This window comes from Chelonoidis abingdonii, chromosome 1, assembly GCF_003597395.2.
Source record: "Chelonoidis abingdonii isolate Lonesome George chromosome 1, CheloAbing_2.0, whole genome shotgun sequence".
Lineage (NCBI taxonomy): Eukaryota > Metazoa > Chordata > Testudines > Testudinidae > Chelonoidis > Chelonoidis abingdonii.
This window is the reverse complement of record NC_133769.1, coordinates 77,411,240-77,435,563: the sequence shown is the minus strand read 5'-3', so window position 1 is coordinate 77,435,563 and position 24,324 is coordinate 77,411,240. Positions and strand designations below refer to the sequence as shown.

General features: G+C 40.7%; 1 protein-coding gene across 1 annotated transcript in view; it reads right to left on the bottom strand.

The window, feature by feature from the left end:
• Positions 1–24,324, bottom strand: part of OTOGL (otogelin like) — a 134,403-nt gene that overhangs the window by 77,100 nt on the left and 32,979 nt on the right. The window contains exons 18-24 of the mRNA XM_032806323.2: positions 23,019–23,228; positions 22,269–22,434; positions 20,741–20,815; positions 19,620–19,669; positions 18,725–18,887; positions 15,206–15,313; positions 13,655–13,793 (exon numbers count right to left, since the gene is read on the bottom strand). Of these exons, the coding sequence (XP_032662214.2) occupies positions 13,655–13,793; positions 15,206–15,313; positions 18,725–18,887; positions 19,620–19,669; positions 20,741–20,815; positions 22,269–22,434; positions 23,019–23,228 (911 nt within the window). The remainder of the gene's footprint in view (positions 1–13,654; positions 13,794–15,205; positions 15,314–18,724; positions 18,888–19,619; positions 19,670–20,740; positions 20,816–22,268; positions 22,435–23,018; positions 23,229–24,324) is intronic.

The window sequence follows — 24,324 nt, the reverse complement described above, 5'->3', positions numbered from 1 at the left end:
AGGAAATGAAATTCAAATGTTCGCGGGGCTTTTCCTGTCTACCTGGCCAGTGCATCCGAGTTCAGATTGCTGTCCAGAGCGGTCACAGAGCTGCACTGTGGGATACCGCCCGGAGGCCAATATCATCGATTTGCGGACACACTAACCCTAATCCGATACGGTAATACCGATTTCAGCGCTACTCCTCTCGTCGGGAAGGAGTACAGAAAACGGTTTAAAGAGCCCTTTATATAGATATAAAGGGCCTCGTTGTGTGGACGGGTGCAGGGTTAAATCGGTTTAACGCTGCTAAATTCGGTTTAAACGCGTAGTGTAGACCAGGCATGGGACTGCAGAAAACTTGGCAGCTATGAGAAGCAGTCTTGTAATCAATATAAATAACAGCGAGCAGCACAGCTTAAAGTATTGTTCTGATCTGAAAAGTGACTGTGTAGTGGGGGGGATACGGGCTTTTTGCTGATCACTGGGAGACACTTCACAGCCCCGCATAACGCCCAGTTCCCTGGTGCCCTTAGGAAGAGACTCCACTGAGCCAGCTCACAGCTTGGGGGTTAACTTCTAGCAAGAGTCTGTTCAGGGAAGCACTGCTAGCTTGATGCTTCCTAGGGGCAACAGGCTCTAATTAGGTTCAGGATCTTAAAGGCTATATCATCAATGCAGAGTTATCTCAAATTATCAAAACTTGAGGTAAGCCCTCTCAAGTTAGCCTGGTTTGAGTGAGAGGAGCCACACTGCAATTTAACATTCAGGTGATGTTTTCACTGAAAACAGTGAGTGTGTGTGTGTGTGTGCGCATGCGCGTAGAAACCTCTTAGTCTGGGTAGACAAATTTGTGCAAGCTGGACTCCAGCTAGTGCACTGAAAATAGCTGTGGGTGTTGTGGCTTTGATGGAGACTCAAGCTATCTACTTGAGCTCAGACCGAGAGGGTCGGGCTGGCACACAAGCTGCAACATCCACCCTGTCTATCTGGGCTGTGAGGCACACTTCCTGCTGCAGCATAGACACACCTGGATAGGTCAGCCAAGTTGAGTTAAAGGCACCACCACACAAAAGGGTTTTTTGTGTACGAACAGAACGTGAGTTCAGGGGGGTCAGGGCCGGCGCTACCATTTAGGCGACCTGGGCAATGGCCTAGGGCGCCAGAATTTTGGGGGGCGGGGGACCTACCGCAGTCATTTCAGCGGACCGCCCGCCGAAATGACTGCAGTAGGTCCACCGGACCCGCGGGGAGCGGCAAAATGGCCATCCGCCTAGGGCGTCAGATATCCTGGCGCCGCTCCTGAGGGGGGTGGACACAAGTTATAAAACAAGTTAACTCTGCAGTGACAACAAGCACAGTGAGGAATTGGGTTACTCCCACGAGAGAGACAGAGCAGTATTGCTGACCAAAAGCCCAGACAGGGAGCCTTAAGGACCCAAAAGTACTTTCCTGTTTGTTGGTTTATATATTAGAGATCATTTATGGAAAGCTGCATGGCAGGAATGCAGCCAGAGACTGCCAGTTTGTATTGTTTTGATTAAAACAAAACTCCTGAAATAAATCAGAAATCTCAGAACGGCATTCTGTGTTTAAACCTAAGCCTCTTGTGCACCCTCTCCTGCCACTCAAACCCTGAGCCTGGCCCCTACTATAAAAATGCCCCTTGTGGGGCTCCATGTTTATTGTGTCACAAAACTTTCAGTATCAAATTTGCTCAGTTAATAAAGACTTTTTTCCCCTAACTGGCAGCCCTGCCACTCCTCCACAGATCTGAAAGTAACTGGGCTTTTTCCTTCTCGCACAGCACCTTGAGTTACACCTGTGTAGTCCTATGATCTGCAAATTCAGCAGCCAGTAGCACATGTGCCACCCTATTACTTTCAGTGGGTAAAACACAGGTGCAACTGCAATGTAGTAAATAATTCTGTTGACGATGCAAAAAAAGAAAGGGGTCCAATTTAGATAGTAATCTCTTCACCAGACAAACCGTCTTTTTGTTCTATGTTTAGTCCATGACTGGGGCTCTTAGATGCTATAGTAATACAAATAATTATTAATAATCAAACTCACTCTCAGTAACCTGCAGTAACAAACTACTTTTGTCTCTGATGTTGGCAGATACGTCCGAGTATACACAGGGAGCAGATCTAGTGAATAACAAGGTGTCATTTTTACATAGTCACTTTCCAGAGCAGAGCTACTCTTTACCTTATTAGGTAAAATGTCCACAAAGAGCGATGTGCTACAATCTGTCATGTGAAACCAAGTCACGCTGATAGAAACTAGAAATAGAATGGTTTTCCCACTTCAAGAGAAACTAGTATCTTCCCACGTAAATTGCCATATCCAGCCTGTTCCAGCTTAATATCAGTTTCTTTGTGATAACACGAAGTTGCTAAGCAACGTGAAAGGCAGAGTGTCACGGACCTGGGCACTCAGTCAAAAACTCATTGTCAGTCTTAACTTCTCAGAATGTTCTTTTGCTAGACTTTTCAACTGCGCTGTATACCAAGCCTTTGAGATAGGAAAAATTAACTGCTACCACTTCCCAAATTTGTAATAATGCTCGGGAACGTAACATCTTATTTCTGTCACAAATCTTCAGCTGCTAACAGTGCCAACTAATAAGAACACTATGCTCATCTCAGAAAATCCAGTCCAATAAATGATGACTTGAAGTGAAGGTTGTTTTTTTTGGGGGGGGGGGGGAATCATTTAAATCCATCTGCTTTAGAGCTACATGCTCAAATAACCAGGATTCGTAGGACACTCAGTAATTAACTGATTTAAAGGCATACCCTCTTCTCCATCTTTTCCAGGTCCTAATATCCAGGCTTACTGGCTCCCGCTCTGTATAATGTACCAGCATGCCCTCTGGTAGTACCAGTGCACTCTCTACAGAATCTGGGGACAGACTGGAGATGGCACAGGGTAAATCAAGTCCCATTTTACTTATTTTTCTCTGATAGCTACTTTTTTAATAATGATACTCGAAAGACAAAATATGGAGATTTGAAAACATTGAAAACTGCACTTTTCTGCAGAAAAGTAGAACTTGTTTTACACTGATTGGCTATCTCCAGGGGGATGCCACCAGCATAGTATAGACAAACTTAGCCATTTCCCCTTTTTATACGTCATGAGAGCCCAGGCTTATTATTTGTTATTTAGTGTGATGCGGTGCTCTAAAACTCCTCTGCAAGGCACTTAATGTTTAACTCCTGAAGCATCCTTGCTAATCTATTATTGACAAAGACCTCAGTCCTGCAAGATGCAGAGCATTCTGTCCCCAGTCGAGCAAAGCACTTAAGCATAAGCATTAAAGCCTATATACCTTTGTGTTTTCGTAGAAATACACACACATTGTTTACTGTTTAATTTTAACTTCTTGCCTACTTGAAGCACAATGCTAATTGCCCCCAAAAGGCTTTGCAGGAGTCATGTGCATTGTTATTGAGAGTCACCAAATGGTACTGATACACACAGTCTCACAAGTTCTGAGAAATGGTTAAGAAGAGCTCAGAACTGGAGATGGGATGCATATTTATATGGAAGAAAGGGGGGTTCTCACCATAGAGGAAAGCACCAGGAAAGGAAAATGGAGAAAAGAGCAGTGATATTGCTCACGTCTACAAAAATTAACTTATTTATTTATTTATTTATTTATGTAATAATAAATAACATTTGGAACTACTAAGATGCAAGCCAAATATCAACCAAACGATGTGACATTTTTGTTACATTTCTCGCTTTCCCCACACACCTTTTCCTTGCCATCCCCTATGTCTATATTAAGTCTAATTTTGTTTGTAAACTCCAGAAAGCACTGATATAATCAAATACATCTGTAAAGTACCATACCCCTCTATGGCACTGTAAGAATAATGAATGATAACGCTATTGAGTAGAACGGCAGGAGCAGGGTGCAACTGCGGTGGGTGGGAAGGCTGTAGCAATGCTATATGGAGAGTGTTATTATTCTAGTTTCTAACTCACCCTCTGACCATTTTCAGATGTCTGATAATGCACTCAGGATACCCTCTCCAGAAGTGACTTCCAAAATATACCATTTTACGACCTTCATCTGATTTCCTAATTCTGGGAGCTTTTTATAGTAGCACAGAGTATGTGTACTAACAATCCTTTAGTGAATCTGACTCTATTGACAGTTCAGAGTGGTACTATGACAAGGGAATCTTTCTGGTTAACACATTCCAAAGTTTATTTATAAAAGAATGCCCTATTTTAATTAAATCAAAATTTCAAAACCAAAATGATGCAATCAAGTAAAAAGAAATATAGCAAGGATTTTTTTCTTTCTTTTTTTCATATTTTAAGAAAAAGAATGAATAAAATCATTTAAACAGATTCTCCTTTGTTTCGTTTATTTAATTTTGCCTTGCTTGTGTATCAGATTTGGCATTTGCTTAGGTTATATTACAACAATCCTGTTCTAATTAAAAATGTGATATTCCCTAGATTAAGATTTTGGGAATGCTTGGGTATCTGTTACCAAGTGATAGGATCCCCAACAAATATAAATTACTTTGAAATATAGAAGGTATCTAAACAGCACAGTTAATGGATGTACTGATTTATTGCAATTTTAAATATTTAAATTTTCATTTATATGGAAGCATGCAGTATTATAAAGTGTATGCGATATATTATTTTTGTTAATGTTGCTTTATTATTAATAGCTACTTTTTCGATGTAGCTAATTTTCTTGTTACTGTGAAGATTTTGCTTTGTTCCTTAGTAAAGTAAAATGTAAGGTGAAAATGTAGAAATGACATTGTGACAGCAAGTTACTTTTCCTAAGTAACATATGAGGTATTTCTGAGTACCACAAAACATTGTCATTGACTACAAGTCCTAGACTTCATTACAACTTTTATAACAAAAAAAGTTAAAATTGGATCATTAATATTGCTATACTGTAACGTCTAGTTTCTATGGATTCAGAAAGGTAGGATCTGAGGAGCTTTCCTGACTCAGCCCATAGCAAATTTAATTCAGAATCAAACATTTTCCTATATTGTGCCTACATTACCCATTCTTAGAGTCTCACTCACACAGTCACCCCTAAAGCAGCAGCATCAGGTGGCCCACACTAACATCGTCAACCGGACTCACATGCTTAGAGTTCACATATGGTAAAGGGCTCTCAGCAGTGAAATGACAACGCACACAGTGATCACCCTAAAACAGATGCTACAAGGTTATTTTTGTTTATGGCTGGGAGTACTATATTAACAGTCTATGGAACCTGACACACCAAAAGCAAGCAGTATTATCAGAACTCCAACTAGCCATTTTTATGGTGGTCTTGCTCTTCAGACAGGCAACAAATTAAAATATAGATTAGGGATTTCCAAAGGACACCTGCCCAATCATAACACCAAAAGCAAAAATCAATGGTGAAAAAGTTAACTTTCTTCATGCTGTGTGGTCACTGCTGAATAGCAAGGACGCATCATCTGGTGCCAACCTGTCAATCACACCACACCTCCTCAGTAACTCCAGTCTCATAGCAAGAAATTTTGCTCCAGCCATTGCTAGAAACCCTCCAGGCTAATCTGCACAAATTGAAAGCAATCTTTCCTTTGTTGGAGAACAAGAGTGATTCATTCACAGCATAATTTAATGGTCTGGATAGCCAGATGGTGGAGACAGAAAGGCACGTAGAGGTAATTGAGTCTGAAATCATTGATCCAGAGAAATTGGAACAAGAGCATAAACCCATTGCCAACTGTAATTGAATCCTCTGCTCGCCGAGAGGATGGAACAAGTGGAAAAAAAGATACAAGCCAAAGTTATCTGGATACTGAGCTTCCCAGGTGAAGACTAAAAAGGAGAGGGACATCTCTATGGGCTTGGTTAATAAGAACCTAGCAGGACTTCCAAAAATTGATATAAAGAGGACCTTGACTCTCACTGACTTCATTGGGCTTTGACGCAGGCTCTGAGTATTAGAATAGAGTTCTCATTCAAGGACAGGCTGCTCTTCAGGCTACTCAGACCCTTCAAAATTCTGCCTTGGTTGACATTCATCAGGTGGGAACATGACCTTTCCTACATCACTGAACGTGGAACTCTGTTTCTACAATGAGGACAGCCCTGAAAGGCTGCAAAATGCCTACATGCTAGCATTGTGCAGCCACTACTGAAGATGAGATTGAATTTCAGGAGTGAAAGCACCTATAGAGGCAATTATGAACTAATTAGATTAGGCCTTACATATATACCACACAAGCGGCAATTTTAACACATATGCAAAAGTACCAGGAAACAAACAAGAATGAAACAACTGAGGAACATGTAGAATAGACAACCTCAGTTATTTTACAGTAGAAAAATATCACTGGGTTTACTTTCCTATGCTTTTAAGGAAAGATCTTCTATTTAGCTATAACACTTGGCTGGCATGAATTCATCAATATTCAGACCAGCAAAAAATGAGCAATTTACTTGACTTACGATGAAGTGAAAAAGATTAGTTGATCTGCACGGAATAGAGATTTTCTGCTTTGAAAGGCTTTGTTAATTAAGGAAGATTTTAAATTGTTAGTGCTTAAAATGGACACATTCTTTAAGAAGTCATGCACAAGTGCAGTAACCTTTATGTGCACTAAATTCATAATGTTATATACTACATGAAACAAAATATCTTGAAATACATTACTAACTAATGAGAAGTAATGACCTCCCTGATTTAAAAAAAAATATATTCTCCATTCAATTCTTTCACATGTTTTTCTTACCCAATACAGACTATGTTCTTGAAACTTTTATAAAAAGCCTTTTCATTTGCCTGGTGTCATCTTAAAACAAAAAGTGCTGATAATAATTATACTGAGTCTGTGTTTTAAAATGTCCTAAGTGGCTGAAAGATTAAATGTGTTTCCTTTTCCCCCTTCCCAACACAAGCAGGTTCATCTGCTTAAACTTTAACAGCAGGATATATTGATAATGTGTATGGTTTAAACACAGTGCAAAAGGTTCAGAAAGGCTAAATGGCAAGTCAAACAGCTTCAGCCAATTAAGCAGCCTGGCACAACTCACTATCCTATCAATTGAGAAAAAAGCTATAGTAGATTCAGGATAAAACTCAAGAACTTAGTCTTGTGTCAGTAAAGAACATAGCAATAAGTATTTGGTAGCAAGAGTTCCCAGTATTGTATTCTACTGCCAGTTTGTAAACTAGCAGGAGCAAAGTGACCTATTTCTTACAGAAAAAAAATATTTGGTTCAGAATAGGCTGTTTAACCAGTCAAATTAATGTGTACATTTTAAAGTGGTGATTTTTTTTTCCTTGTAGAAAATGGGAAATGACGGTTTGGAAGACTACCGCAATACAACAAAAAAGTACAGTATAACCTCAAAGTTATGAACACCAGAGTTATGAACTGACCAGAAGTACTCAATCAGGCAGCAGCAGAGAAAATAAAACATAAATACTGTACAGTTAAACAAACTACTAAAAAAATAAAGAGAAAGTTTTAAAAAAGATTTGACAAGGTAAGGAAACCCTGCGCCTTTTTTCATTTAAATTCAAATGGTTAAAGCAGCATTTTTCTTCGGCATAATAAAGTTTCAAAGTTGTATTAAGTCAATGTTCAATTGCAAACTTTTGAAAACAACCATAATGTTTCATTCAGCATTACAAACATTTCAGAATTATGAACAACTCCCATTCTCAAGGTGTCGTAACTCTGAGGTTCTACTGTAAATAGTTTCCACTCTCTTCTTCCCCCAAGAGCAACAAGTTGGAATCATCATTTGAAATTATTATATCAAATATGCTGTTGAATAAGCATAATGTTACTTTTTAGGGAACTACTTCGTAGTGGAGGTGATGTGGACAAATGCCTGGGGTTTCTATCCTGGCTCTGCCACTGAACTGCTGTATAACCTTGGACAAATCACTTCAGTTCTCTGTGCCTGTTTTCCCTCCCATCTGGTCTATTTAGAGTGCAAGCTGTTAGGCACAGAGACAGTCTCTTATAATGTGTTTGTACAGGACCTAGCACAAAGGTGCCTTAACCTCTGCTAGAATTTCTGAGCACTACTGTAATGCAAATAATAGTAATAATACTGTAGGTGATTAAACGATGGGTTGGATAATCATGAAGAGAAGGTCATGGCATTGTACTAAATTAGGAGCAATCAACTATAATTTCAAAAAGTGGCCTCTTTCTGCATACAAAGCTATTACATTTGCACAAACAAGTTCTTGTTTATGCACACAAATACGGTAATTATATGTATGCAAAGGAATAAATATGCAGAATTAGAAGTTGATATTAGAAGAATGTGAAGTAAATAGGGTAAAGACTAAATAATTTTGCTTCTGCCCTTGCTTTTAGTTTAAATAGGCTAAATAAGCAAGTAAATATATCAGGGGGATTAACGTTAGGGAGGGAGAGGAATTATTTAAGCTTAGTACTAATGTAGGCACAAGGACAAATGGGTACAAACTGGATTATTAGGAAGTTTAGACTTGAAATTAGACGAAGGTTTCTAACCATTAGGGGAGTGAAGTTCTGGAACAGCCTTCCGAGGGAAGTAGTGGGGGCAAAAGACTTATCTGGCTTTAAGACTAAGCTTGATAAGTATATGGAGGGGATGATATGATGGGATAGTTTAATTTGGGCAATTGATCTTGGATTATCAGCAGATAAGTCTGCTCAATGGTCTGTGAGGGGATGTTGGATGGGATGGGATCTGAGTTACTGCAGAGAATTCTTTCCTGGGTGCTGGCTGGTGAGTCTTGCCCACATGCTCAGGGTTTAGCTGATCGCCATATTTGGGGTCGGGAAGGAATTTTCCTCCAGGGCGGATTGGCAGGGGCCCTGGAGGTTTTTCGCCTTCCTCTGCAGCGTGGGGCATGGGTCACTTGCTGGTGGATTCTCTGCAGCTTGAGGTCTTCAAACCACAATTTTGAGGACTTCAATAACTCAGTCATGGGTTAGGGGTTGTTATAAAAGTGTATGGGTAGGGTTCTGTGGCCTGCTTTGTGCAGGAGGTCGGACTAGATGATCATATTGGTCCCTTCTGACCTACGAGTCTATGAGCACAAGGCTGCACTCCCTCTTCTCCCAACCCCTCCCCAGCTGGTAGCCTTGAAGATAAGGGGCTAATAGAGCAAGAGGTTGCTATGGTAACCAAGCAGCTGGAGGGCAGGAGAGGGTAAAAAGGAGACTCAAAGTCTGCAAAAGAGTAACCATAGCCAAAAGTAACTCTGCTTTTTACCCCTTCCACCAGGTACAAAAGGGTTGGTCTTATCGACCCCCGACTGAAGACTCCCCAGAATGGAACATGACCATATATTGGTAGTACCAGGGGAGGGCCACTACAAGAATAATTAAATTCGCCAAGAAGAGGGAGCTCCATCCGTGTGCAGAGCTAAGGGTTAGGAGAAGAAGGGGGCTCTGCTGGCGTATAGAGATATAGTTGAGGGAGGGGAAGAAGAAAACTTTATTGGCATATAGAGATAGCCCGACTGATGTAAAGGGCTTTGGAATATGCTTGTTCGTTTAGCCCCAATAAACCCATCAAATTGCCTGCAGACTGGACTCTGGACTGTTGTTTTCCAGCAAACTTTGTCTGGGAACTGAGAGAGAAGAGGGAACCAGACCTCCGCCAACACTGGGTCCTGGCTGGATAAGCATGTGAACCACATGTTCACGCTCCCACAAGTAATATGCCAATTACACCTATATACACTACATGCAATGTATTAAATATGATAGACAAGCTGTATACTTTAATATTCAGTTGGAGTATCTACAGCACATATACTTCAGAGTTCCGGCTAAATCAACTGGATTTAATGAATAGGAAATAAAACAGCTTAACCTGATCCCTGGGACAAATATTTAAAGCAGAAACTGCCCATCCTTTTAGTAGGAGAGACATGGAAACTATCTGATAAATCAGTCTCTTCACTGCCTCTAAATATTTTGTAGACAGAATTGAACAAATAGCAATGTTATTGATTCTAGCAATCATCATACAGCGCCTGGCTTGTAGTAAACAATCCTTCTGCAGGGGTGGCGCAATCCTTCAACACTTCAGTGCAACCCAAGGACCACGAACAAATTAGCTATTGTGAACCAGGCATATCTTAATTATTTTTAAAAAAGCAAAGTTTGAAAGGCTTCTAGGTAGGCCTACCATTGCACCTGTCTCCAACACAACAAGGCCAGTACTGATATCACAAATCTACATAGGCAGCATTTTCATCACTTGTGTCATCTCATTCACTGGATGAAAGGACTACGGGCAATGTGCCATATGCCTTGATTATGTGACTGCCAACTACATTCTTGAACTTTAGAACTCCATGGGCTCCCGGTGGTTCATTTAAAAATATATATATTTAATATGAAGAATGGCAGGTGAAACTCGACTGGACAATGTGAGGGTTCAGCAAAATAGTCACAGCCCCCTGAAGGTGGAGAGGCTAGTAAAGACTGGGCTATGTACCTATCCAGCTGGATGATTTACAGATTAAGAGATGGCTATTAATTTTCCAGCTCACGCATGCCAAGATGGTATAACAAATAAGTTAACTTCTATTTCCAGTTAGAAGATGCCCTGATGCATATCAGGAGTTTAGTTGTGAGTGATTTTGTTTGTTTTGGCTTTTGGTAGAAGAGGGTTATAAATCATCATTTTGAATCATTCTTTGCAAACAGACATGAAAACTTTAGGCCATAGATGTAAAGTTGTAATGTAAGTTCACATAGTTCTGACTTTGATAATTTTGTTTTATTTCACACAGTTTCGGGTATTTTGTAAAGTTTCTATGAAATGGTATTTTGAATAACAACATCTGAGAAGCTGGGCTTTTTTATCAGAGTTAGAAGTCCTAGGTCACATATAGTAACTCCTCACTTAAAGTCGTCCCAGTTAAAGTTGTTTCGTTGTTACATTGCTGGTCAATTAGGGAACATGCTCATTTAAAGTTGTGCAATGCTCCCTTCAAATGCCTGCTTTGTCCACTGCTTGCAGGAAGAGCAGCCCATTGCAGCTAGCTGGTGGGGGCTTGGAACAAGGGCGGATCAGCAGCTCCCCTATCATCTCCCCGCTCCCCTATCAGTTCACTATGCAGCAGCTGCCCAGCAGGCCAGCAGTTGCAGCTGTCCCACCCCCCACTGCCATGTGCTGCTCCTGCCCTCTGCCTTGGAGCTGCTCCCCGAGACTCCTGCTTGCTGTGCGGGGGAGAGGGGGGGAAGAGGGGGGCTAATGTCAGGGTGTCCCCCACCTCCCTGCTCCTGCACCCCGCTTACCCCATCTTCCATAGAGCAGGGGGACACATGACAGGGCTCAGGACGAAAGGAGCTTGCTGGCAGCAGCTGCAGTCTCAGCAAGCTGATCTAATTAACAAGGCAGTGTAGTTAAAGGAGAAATGCACATCTCTATCTTACACGCATAGTGTCTGTCTCTGTCTGCGATGCTGTCTCCCCTCCCTCCGTTCCTGCTGCTTTGTAGAGTGTGAGAGTTAACCCTTGATGGCTCAGCCAATTGCTAGTTCATCATTTAGCAGTAAGGCTTTCCCTGGGAAATATCCCACCCCCTGTCTTCACCACCTCAACCAAGCCTCACAATCATCATTACTGTGTACCAGTATTAAAGTCGCATTTTTCAGAAACATAACTACAACATAAAATGAGAAGTTACTGTACTAGCATAGTAAAAATATTCTTTTATAGGACATTATTGGAATTCCAAAAACAGATTCTCACTTCTAAACACTACCACAAGCACCAACCAAGAAGAAGAAATAATTCATGTTATTTTAGGAACAGGAGGATACATTTAGAAATGTCAGTAATGGTATTTTTACATAAAATAGGCAAGTAATGTAAATATTTGCTATTAGGAACATTAGTATATAGTTGCCAGCCAATCATAATAAAGGAATCTGTGGCTTTTTTGTTAAATCAGCACACTTGCGTTTAATTAGACACATGCATTCAGGGTGTAACCCAGATCCCACTGAAGTCAATGGAAAGAATTCCACTGATTTGGGCATTGTGGATCAGGCCCCTAGAATCTATGCCAACCAAGTGCATTTTATAAATGAACACATGATATAAAACAAATAAACAAACAAACAAATGAAAAAGCTGTATCTAGCTGCACACTAGTTTCCATGCTAGCTGCTCTTACAGGAATACAGTCTCTCGGTATGATTACACTGCAATTAGATACCATGCCAGCTGATTCCAGCTTGGGCTCTGAGGGGTCAGGCTAAGAGGCTGTTTAATTGCAGAGTAGACATTCGGGCTCAGGCTGCAGCCCACGCTCTGAGACTCTCTCGTCTTGCAGGGTCCTAAAGCCAGGGGTCCACCCCAAATCTGAACATCTACACCACAATTAAACAGCCCTTCAGTTCAAGCCTGAGTCAGCTAGCATGGACCAGCTGCAGGTGTCTCCTTGCAGTGCAGACATACCCTGTGAGAGCAATACAACTGACATTTTGAAAATACATTGTCACTTTTTATTGTTCTCTGAGTCACAGAGAATATAGTGCAAAGCAATTACCTATATGGTTAGTTTAGAACAGCGGTTCTCAATCCACAGCCCAGCTGCGTGCTAAAAAACATTCAAAATTTGCCATTCTGATTCGAAAGGAGGTGGGGCTGGCTAAGGAGGACACAGCATCTGGCAGCCTGCTGGAGTGCTCCTGTCAGCAGGGGAGCTGGTGAGTGCTGTAGGGAAGCAGGGTGCAGAAGAGAGGGTCTCTGGGCAGATTTGTGGGGAGGGAGGGCACTCTGGGCACTGAGGGGGTGAGGGCGCTGGGAACTAGGGTTTTGTGGGGGGTGCTACAGCATACCCAGGTTTTAGGGTGCCTGGCGCCGCACGGCGGGCTATGGGTGTCCGGCTGCCCAGACCCACGCTGCGAGGGGGTAGGGTCAGGCTGCCCATCCCCACGCCCTGGACTCCACTCTTGGCCCCATCCTGTGGAAGAGTCTCTGGGCGGGGGGGCTGGGCATAGGGGACTGTGCGAGGCTTTTGGGGGGGTTATGTGGTTCTCAACCTGCAGCCCACATAACACATTGTAAGCCGCATATGCAGCCCAAAATGATAAATAGCTTGAGAACCACTGGTTTAGAACAAGCTAGCTAGATGCAGTTCTAGTTAGATGCAAATAATGGTTAGCAAATCTTAAACTGTTCCTATGCCCTGCTATTTGTTTTAAGGCTGACAACTTACTCAGCAAGGTTGAGTACAGAAAATAAAGGAAGCCTTTGCTACAAAGAGCTTAAATCTAAAAGATACAGCTGGAGAAGCACAATAGGAAATCCAGTTGGGGAGATGGTTTGATGAGGGTGGTCTCTACACATCCCTTTGATTTGTCTTCCCTTATCATGGCAGGGCAGAGACAGGTCCTGTCTTTTATTTGTCCTTAGAGCACTTTTGTACACTTTGTCCACTATATAAAAAAATTATCACCATCATATTCAAAATATTCTTTATAGATTTCCCCTTACATCTCTGTTGCACCCTCTTTATTAAAGGCTCTTTCCATATATCAACTATTGATACTGAAAAAATGTAGAGGCTCCCTTTGCAAGTCCAGTTCTCTATTTTTTTTTTCTTTTTTTACACAGGAGTGTGCCTAGGGAAAATAAAAACAATGTGTGAACAATTCTCCTACCTTCACTAAATAAGCTTGGCAGTCACTGACGTAATCATATTCCAACCCATCAAAAGTATAATAATGTCGATCCCCATAAACCGTACACACAGCAGGACAAGGATAACTGGTGCATGTGAATATCCCTCGCCGGCAAACACTGTGAGGAAAAGGTAATATAGTCCATAATATATCCTGGAAAGGCTATTTTCCTTTCAAACCCTTATTTTTCAAAGAAGTTTTCTTATGCTCTTTATTTTGACTTGTGGGGAGAAAAAACAAGGAAGAGGAAAACTTGCATGCCCACGTTAACCCAGAGTTGTGCTGCATGCTGCCCCAAAACTGTGGGCTTGGCAGTGTTGCAGAAGTGGCAAAAGGGTGGCCTTAAACCCACATATTTGATAAATATGTGCAGAAATGAACAGGAAAACCCTACCGATTCCATGGCACATGAGAACATTCCCACTGCCTCCTCAGGGTGCACTGGCAGCATGGATAACTCCAGCACCGTGATGCCCCTCTACAATGCCTAAGCCAGATTCTTAGAACACTAAGAAATTTCTGTTTGTGATTCATTTTGATACATTTTTGAGACAGGATCTATATTTGTTCAATACACAGAGCGCTCCTATTACTATCAATGGATGTCCTTGTGCCAAACGAGCCCCAAAGTTGCTTACATTGGGAGGGCCAAATTTTGCTGTCAGTTACATGAAGTGACTTAAATGGAGTTGCCTGGTGTAAATGACATCAAAAAATCCAGAGCCTCTGTTCATGCATATGTAATTAATTTTCTGAGCTCATACAATTTGCTAGTAACACTTTCACACTGTCACTAATTTGTATATGCAAACTGACTACAAAGCAGGTGCAAACAGGTTGGGTCCCTCAATTATATTTTTTTCCACATGTGAGTTCGTGTATACAAAGTTGTGTGGATGCCAATGCAGGCCAGGTTGAAAACCTGTGAAAGGAATTCAGGTGCTATCTCTCCAATTTTAAAAATATTTTAATGCTGTTTAGTTGTTCTATTTCCTTTAATTTTTTTTGTGACCTATTTTTTTTCTTTCATGGTCTTGGCTAATGGACAGATTCTGGTATCCTCACGCATACTAAGTAGTACCTTATCCTGCACATAGCCCCAAACCTTACTGGAGAATAGCAAGGAGGATAGCTCAGCGGTTTGAGCATTGGCCTGTTAAACCCAGAGTTCTAGTGCAGTCTTTGACGGGGCCATTTAGGGTTCTAGGGCAAAAATCTGCCTAGGAATTAGTCCTGCTTTGAGCAGCAGGTTGGACTAGATGACCTCCTGAGGTCCCTTTCAACCCTGATATTCTATGATTCTATGTAAGCTCATCGAGCTGAGCTACCAAATGACCAGCTTCCTCACTCATGATTTTACATTCAACTTTTCTCTTGTATTCTTCTTCACAGTGTCTCTTTCTTGATATTTCCTTTCCCATACCACCTTGTTTTTCAATGTAGTTACAAAATTTGCTGTATGAAGTATAAAGTTCACTTTATTATTAGGCAGTGATGTTTTGGAATATGTAAAACATAATAGTCACTTACCAGGTATAACAAGGTGTAGCTATCACTTCTCCGGACAGATATTCCCAGTCTTTCCAGGTACATGGACAACTATCAGGAACATAACATTTCCCTTTATGCTCTGCCATCCTTCAAAATAGAAAACAAATCATTGTTTAAAGTGGGAATCCAATTACGTGAGCTTTGACTAATCACCTAAAGCACAGTTTTTCAGCTGTGGCCAGTAGAACATTGCTGGCCACTGGAAAACCTGCTGGTGGTACAGAGAGCTGGCTGGCCACATTGTGCTGCCTTCTTACCTCCAGCTTCTCAGGTACATAAAAGAACAGCTTTAATATACTACAGGGGTACGCAACCTATGTTGGGCATAGGCGGCATGTGAGCTGATTTTCAGTGGCACTCACACTGCCTGGGTCCTGGCCACTGGTCCGGGAGGCTCTGCATGTTAATTTAATTTTAAATGAAGCTTCTTAAACATTTAGAAACCTTATTTACTTCAGATACAACAATAGTTTAGTTATATATTATAGACTTATAGAAAGAGACCTTGTAAAAATGTTAAGATGTATTACTGGCATGTGAAACCTTAAATTAGAGTGAATAAATAAAGACTCGGCACACCACTTCTGAAAGGTTACCGAACCCTGATATACAACATGCTTTCCTGATATTATGCTCCAGGGAAGCAATTGCTGTTGCTGCCATTGTGGCTGAGTGGGGAAGCGGTCTAGACAAATAGATGCCATCCATATTATGACTAAGTTTGAGGATCCTTCACTTAAAAATTAAAACAAAGTTCACAGTAATGTTTTCCGAGTATTATCACCAGCATTAAGGATGAGTTTGTATTTTATTTTTCAAATTAATAAGATGTGATGGATAGCGGGGTACCCAAGACTATGAGTTACCCTGTTACCCTCTGCCTCCAAGAAGAGGGAGTCTTGCTTGTACTTAGCTCCCTGTCACAACCAGCCTATTAGCCACTCAAGCATTCTTCTCTGAGCTATGCCAGCCCTTACTTTGCCTTGCAGGCTAACAACAGGTGCATCCCAGTCCCTTTGAAGCAATCCTCTGTGATATCCAACCCAACACTGGCTGCTCACAGAAATACCAGGTTTGCTGAGCCCCAGGGAACATGATACACACAGCTTGTAAGATTCAGCTCAGAACCATCCCTTTGCTTAACACCACAGCACTAAGATATATTTATAGTGAAAACAAAAATAAGATCATTATCAAAGATTAGAGATTCAGCAGATAGTGAGTAAGGTTATTGGAAACAAATCATAGAAATGTAGGACTAGAAGGGACCTCAGCAGTCATCTAGTCCAGTGCTCTGCACTGAGGTGGGACTAAATATTATCTAGACTATCACTGACTGATGTTTGTCTAACCTGTTCTTAAAAATCTCCAATGATGGAAACTCCACAACCTCCCTTGATAATTTGTATCAGTGCATAACTACTCTTACAGTTAGGAAGTTTTTCCTAATGTCTAAACTAAATCTTGCTTGCTGCAATTTAAGCCCATTACTTTTTGCCCTGTCCTCAGTGGTTAAGGAGAACAACTTATTGCCCTCCTCTTTTAAACAACTTTTTACATACCTGAAGACTGTTATCAAGTCCTCACTCAGTCTTCTCTTCTCCAGACTAACCAAACTCAATTTCTTCAATATTCCTTCATAGGTCATGTTTTCTAGACCTTAAATCAGTTTTGTTGCTCTCCTCTAGACTTTCTACAATATGTCCACATCTTTCCCAAAGTGTGTTGACCAGAACTGGACACAATACTCCATTTGAGGCCTTATTAGTGCCAAGTAGAGGGGAAGAATTGCATCTTGCTTACAACACTCCTGCTAATACATCCCTGAAGGATTTTTTGCAACAGTATTACATTATTGATTCATTTAGTGTGTGATCCACTATAACTCCCAGATCCTTTTCTGCAGTACTCCTTCCTAGGTAATTTCCATTTTGTATTTGTGCAGTTGATTATTCCTTCCAATGTGTAGTACTTTTTACTTGTCCTTACTGAATTTCATCCTATTTATTTCAGATCATTTCTCCAGATCATTTTGAATTCTAATCCTGTCCTCCTAGCGTGGTATCATCCAGAAACTTTTTAAAAGTACTCTCTGCCATTATCCAAATCATTTATGAAGCTATTGAATGGAACCGGACCCAGGACAGCATTACGGGACCCCACTCTATATGCCCTTCCAGCTCAATTGTGAACCATTGATAACTACTCTCTGAGTATGTTTTTCCAACCAGTTGTGCACCTGCCTTAGAAAAGGTTCATCTAAGCTATTTTTCTCTAAATTATTTATGAAAACGTCATGTGAGATAGCATCAAAAGCCTTAAAGTAGAGATATATCACATCTACTGCTTCCACTCTATCCACAAGGCTTGTTACCCTGTCAAAGAAGGCTATTAGGTTCGTGTGACATGACTGGTTCTTGACAAATCCATGCTGACTGTTACTTATCACCTTCTCTTCTTCTAGGTGTTTTCAAATTGATTGCTTGATTATTTGCTCCATAATCTTCCAGGTAATGACGTTACGCTGACTGGTTTATAATTCCCTGGGTTGTCCGTATTCCTCCTTTTATAGATAGGTACTATATTTGCCCTTTTACAGTCCTAGGGTACATATAAAACAAAATCCTAATATACTTGCAAAAGACTAAACTTAATTAATAGGTTAACCTCCTATCTAAAGAAGTTTATCTCACCCAAAGTCCTTTTCAGCTGCCTGAGATCCCATTTTCCTAAATGTAAACAGGAGTGGGATGACAGAGCATCTTCTTTATTCTGTAAATATAGCCCAGCAAACCTTTGAAGTGCATCTCAAGATAAGGTTATCTTCCCCAGCTGCGTTCCTCTACCTGTTACCTCCTCTCTGAAATTCTTACAATCCTTCATCTGCATTCAACTCAGACAGGTGATGGGGAACCCATTGTGAATGAGACAATCCTTAAATTTACATTTAAACAACCAGACAGATGGACACACATCTCTTGTCTGACAGAAAAGTTGTTTACACATCTGATGGTGACCAGTACCTTGGTATAGATTTTAAAACATTTCAGTATACATATATATATATATACACACATACACATATACACACACACATTGCTGTTTTCATAATACCTGCACTTATATTTCACAAAAATATTAATAACCAGTGTGACACAGGCTTCCATTTGTAGCCTACGACCTGATCTAAGATTAGGAGAACTGCAGGATTCTGTGGAGAAAAGGTAAAGCATGAGACCTAGCACTTGTGGGGTGTGCACTCACAGAGACAAGAGAAAGGGACAGTAGTATAGATAGTCCGGTAACCATAACAATCACTATTTTGCATCTCAGAAAAAAAGACAGCTTGATAGATTCAAATGTTTGCGAGCAAAATAGAAGAAGGAAATTTATGAATTGAACTATCTGAAGAAGAAAAAAAAAAAAGAACAGGGGTCCCTGTGGAGGCAAAGTATTCCTGTCCCTGTGACTCTACTAAACACTCTAGCTTACACTTACCCTAGGGGGCAGATACAACCACTTGCACATGGTGGTGATGGCACACAGGTGAAGTTCATGGCAAGGTTTGCACAGGAGATCTCACAGTTCACACCAGCTGCTGGTAAGCCAGGCACTGGATGTCTGCAGTCATAGTAGATTTTTCCTTCAGGGCATGTGTGAACTTCAAATGTAAAATGCAAATTGAATGAGATCAGCTGCTCCTTTGCACTGAAGGTTTCTAATTCTTTTAGTTCACAATTTATTTTTAAAAATATTCTAATTAATAAAATATATTATTTAAACTAAGTGTACTTTGTATGTGTTTGACTGCAGTTAAAGTGAAAATTTGCATTTTCATTTATAGTCTATGTCATTATTTCATTAAGAATATCTATTAACGAAGGTCCAAAATTGAAAACTTCAGTGCCTAAAGTTAGGCATCTAAATCAAGGCACCACAGCTTATTATAGCCAATTACCAATTACTTTAGTGATTTGGGTCAGTCTTTAATGTGGCTTTATTATCAGAGGTGTTGAGCACTCACAAATTCCAACAGAAATCCAACTGAAATTTCATTTGCTCTGCACCTCTGAAAATCAGGTTTTTTTCCTTTAGATGTTTTAAAACGGAATTTGGAGTGTTAATTTTAGGCACCCATTTTTGAAAATTGTGGCCTATGTCTTACAAAAGGTGTTTTTAAAAATTCTACTGAAGTGACTTAGGAATACAAGTTGCCTTGAAAGTCAGTTAGGTCATGATAAGTAACTTTAGACTGAAAAATTCATTGTGACAAAAAGTGGTGATATTTAGCAACTGATGAGATGTATATGAATATAAAAATGCAAATGAATAAATACTCGAAAGCAAACATTTTTCCTGTGAAACTATAAAATAAGACAAGAACATAAATCACCTGCAGTTGTAGCAGTTTCAGTGCATTTCATTGTTCCATTCAAACACTGGCTGGTGTAAAGAAAACAAACCATCTTTTTTCCAGGAAAAAGTAAATCACACATCTGCTGCCGTATGTAAGAAAACAACTTAGCAATTATGTAGCACTCTAAAAACACTACCTAAATTTAAACAATCTAAATCAAAAGGGGAATGATCATTAAACTCTAGAAATCTAAATCTGTCTAAAATTCTGTGTGTAATTTATTTATATTGATTCAGGAACTGGGTGTCTCAGGGTATTGGTAACGTGATACAGGCCCAGATTAACCAATGTGCACTCTGTGTACTTGCATAAACCCCATCACAGGGAAATAACATGAGACAACTTGCGAGGGGGACTAATTGGCACAACAATGCAACACCATTTGCTCGGATTTGGCCCAGCCACACCTCTGTCATGATGGAGCCAAACCTCAGCAGCACTGAGGCCTAGTGCACTGGATCACACTCTACTCACTGAAGTTTGGCATGGCCACCTCTCTGAGCACCACACTCAACTGATCAGCCCTGAAACCCTGTGTCTCTCAACACTTATTGAACTTTGACAGCCACACCAAACCTGAGCAGAGTGGGGCCGAGTGACTGTGAAGTGAGTTGAGCTGGACGGCCAGGATCAGGAGGAGCCACCCTAGCCCAGGATGGGAGTGGAGGGCTGAGCCACGGGGGAGAGAAGTGGAGGGGTAACTTTGAGTGGCTAGGAAAATCCCAGAGGAGAAGGGTGGGGTTGAGTTGTTGGTTGGCTGTGGGGTGCGTGAGGAGTTTTGGGGGGCTACAGGGTGAGATGGGTTGTGGCAAATTGGGGGCAATGGGACATGGTGAGGTTGGGCTGAGTAGGGAATATTGAGTGGTGGTAGGATGAGTTGTTTCTTTGGGTTTAAGAGTTCTTTGTTAAGAATGTATTAAATCCAGTTTCTTTCAAGATTTCCTTTTCCAATATATGAAATAAACACAGCTCTTGAAGCAGTTAGGCCTGATTCTGAATTAAGAATCACAAGGGCATAGGGGTCTGCTCATACAGTTCTACTAGCAGGATCAGGGCCTGAGTGAGTCAACGATTAAATACTTAATACCAAAACCTACCAAGAGCCTGACTGTGTGGGCAGGATTTCCGCAGGCTGGAAGGTTCTGCCTTTGTAATAGCAACGACAGCTAGATCTGTGAAAACAAAGCTTATGCATATGGGTATAAAAACTATATGAAATAGGGTATAAGGATATTTACTCTTCAAATCCTAACTAAGTAGGATAAAAACACAGTTTAATACTCTAATTGATCTGCTTATTTATATTTACAGTGCAAACTTAACCTAAGGCAAGACTTAAAGGGTGCAATCCTGGCCCTGTTGAAGTTAGTCAGTATTTTGCCATTGACTTCAATTGGGCCAGGATTTCACTCATATCCTGTAATGATCTTCAAATTACTTATTTGCTGTTCCTGTGTGTTGCAGTCTCACAGAAAGCAGCTTTTCTTCCTGGTTACAGGATGAGTACGCAGGATGCAGCCTGATTTAAGAACATAGGAATTGCCATACTGAATCAGACCGGAGTTTCATCTGGTGTAGTATCCTGTCAGACAATGGCCGGAATGAGACACTTCAGAAGATGGGATAAGAACTCCGCAGAAAGCAGCTGTGGGGTAATCAGCTTCCCACATTGATTTCTAATAGCTAGAGATTAGCTAAAACCATGAAAAATGAGGTTTGCTATCATTTCCAAAATAGTTGTTGTCATTAATTGTAACAACTCTGGATAGTCTTGCTAACCATATAAACATCCAGTCCTTTTTTGAATCTTATTAAGTTCTTGGCCTCAATGACTTCCTGTGGCAATGAGTTCCACAGTTAATTACATGCTGTGTAAAAAGGTTTTTCCTTTTATTCATTGTGAACTTCCCACCTTATAATTTAATTGAATGTCTCCTTGGGCTTCTGTTATGTGTAATGGAGAACAGAAGTTAAAGATCCACCTTCTCTGTTATTTGATACACCTCTATCATGTCACCTTTCATTTGTCTCCTTTCTACAGTAAACAATCCCAATCTTTTCAATCTCTCTTCATATGAGAATTTTTACATGACCTTGAACGTTCTTGTCGCTCTTCTCTGAACCACCTACAGATCTGCAATATCTTTTTTTAAGACTGGGTGACCAATACTGCAAACAGTATTCCAGAAGAGGCTGCACCATTGATTTATATAAGGGCATTATGATAGTTTTTGTTCTATCCCTTTCCTTATGTGTCCTAACATTTTGTTAGCTTTTTTTGACTGCTGCTGTGCACTGAACAGAGGTCTTCAATGAGCTGTCTACAGTGACACTGAAGTCTCTTCCTTAAGCTGATATAGTCCATTTAGAACCTTGTAAAGTGTACAAGTAGTTTAAATGTCTCCCTCACATGTGCATTACTTTACATTTTCTGATACTGAATCAGTAAATTACTAGTCTTGTTGGCCAGCAGTCACCAATTACACTATCATCAGCCAATAACTGATACAATAATAGTGGTGAAGAAAGGGGAACACAAAATGAGATGCAAGAAAGAGTTCTATTTTAAAGGCTTGCTGCAAAGTGACAAACATGGTCTATTCAAAACAATGTAATATGACTTACATTGGTACACAAAAGTTGATTGATTCTTCAAAGTATTTGCCATCAGGACAATTGCATCCTTCAGCACAGTCGCCATTACACACATGCGGGGCAGAAAGGGAAGAACAGGAGTGCTCGCAAAAAGAAGAGCACCGATGATATAGCATACCACTTCGGCACACTAGAGCTAGGGAGGAAACAACATCATCTTATGAGGTTGCAATAAATACACTGAGATACATTCGTGACAGTGTGAGATAACACAGTAAGATGTACTGTTCCAAATTGCCACAGAGATGTGCTGGGGTTTAATCATGTGATTCTCAGCTAAACCTGAGACCAACTCTTATTTCAAGTGTGTTAGAAATGTCTTGTCTTCACCTATTTTGAGGCTTTAGATGATTAAATTCAGGATACCTTTTTGCTAAGAAAAACCCTTGAAGAAGTATGTGTGTTTCAAAGTATATTGATATATTTCTAGTAACTCGGTTTCTAACGGAGAGGAAGAATGATGCAGTGGTTAGGGCATTAGCCAACAATTTGAAAGATCTGGATTCAAGTCCCTGCTCTACCTTCCATATCACACTGTGACCTCTTTCCCCTCCTTCCAAAAAGTGACACCCTCAGCACTGCAGCTGTATTATGTTCAGATCTGAACATCCCAAAGCAGGATTCTCGCTTCTGATGCAAAGCAAAGATTTATTCTATTTCAAAGAATTTCTCATCATTCCCCATTTCTAAAACTATTCTTCTTTTGCAAATGTTACTCACCACAGTATGAAACTTGAGATCTAAAATCAATAGCAATTCCATGCTTGCCACAGATATAGGCATAGTGTGCAAGTGCATTACACAAACAGCTGCTTCCACATTTACAGGCATCAAAACGGCACAGCTGGTAGTATAATCCTGGACTGATGTATGGGTGACATGGAGCAAAAAGTTCTTGATTGATGATATCACAGTGGGATGCATAGCCAACTAAAGGAAGGCAACATTTTCTTTTTTGGCAGTACCCATGATAATATATCAATGAAAAATAAATAGCAAAGAGTATCAACACCACACCAATTCATACAACTGTGCAATAAAAAGTAGTTCCATAAAATACTGTTCTTTGTAACTGACATAAATATTTCAGCAATGAACTTTGCTTCAATAAAAATATGTAACTAAATAAAAATCCATATTGAGGTGAAGGAAACATGTAAATGGAAGCAGAATACATTTTGAAAGCGTAAGGAAAGTCATTGACAATTTTGGGAGTTTGCAATGGCCATACTTTTCTTGGCACGCAGGCTGGGCAGTTATTACAAATTGGAGCATTGGGACCCAAACGTCCCAAGACCACTGCGCTCTTCATGCGTCACATAGTGCTTCCTGGAGTTACTGACTTTTGCTAGCCTGCCCACTGAAATTCTTATCTGGCACAAAATACTCCATTATTTCTGCTTTGGTGCTGAGCCCATTTCATGCTTTTGTTCATTTTATCTCCTGGCATTAACAGCAGCAGAGGTGGGAGGGATAGCTCAGTGGTTTGAGCATGGGCCTGCTAAACCCAGGGTTCTGAGTTCAATCCTTGAGAGGGCCATTTAGGGATCTGGGGCAAAAATTTGTTTGGGGATTGGTCCTGCTTTGAGCAGGGGGTTGGACTAGATGACCTCCTGAGGTCCCTTCCAACCTTAATATTCTATGAGAAGCTGGTGACTGAACGCTTGGCTGTTACATGGTGGAATAGCTGCCATAGATGATCATTCCAACTGCATGGCTGAAATCTATGCCAGCCCACCATAGGAATGTTGAAGTGCCACATGTGGCTTACTGCTGCACTTGGACCTCTTCTACAGTACTTGGTTTCCTAAAGATGACCATACTTGTCCTTTGAACTCAACTATCAAGGCTAAGAGCAGAGCAAACTCAGATCTTTGCTGTCGCTTGCCACCAACAACACCTCTCCCTGAGCTCTCCTGGAGCTGCCATGAAGGCTCAGCTCTTTGATAACAAACTGCCTGTTTTCCAGCTACCACCTTCCCAGCCAGCCACATCAACACCACTGTCCTTCTGTGTGCTATACTAA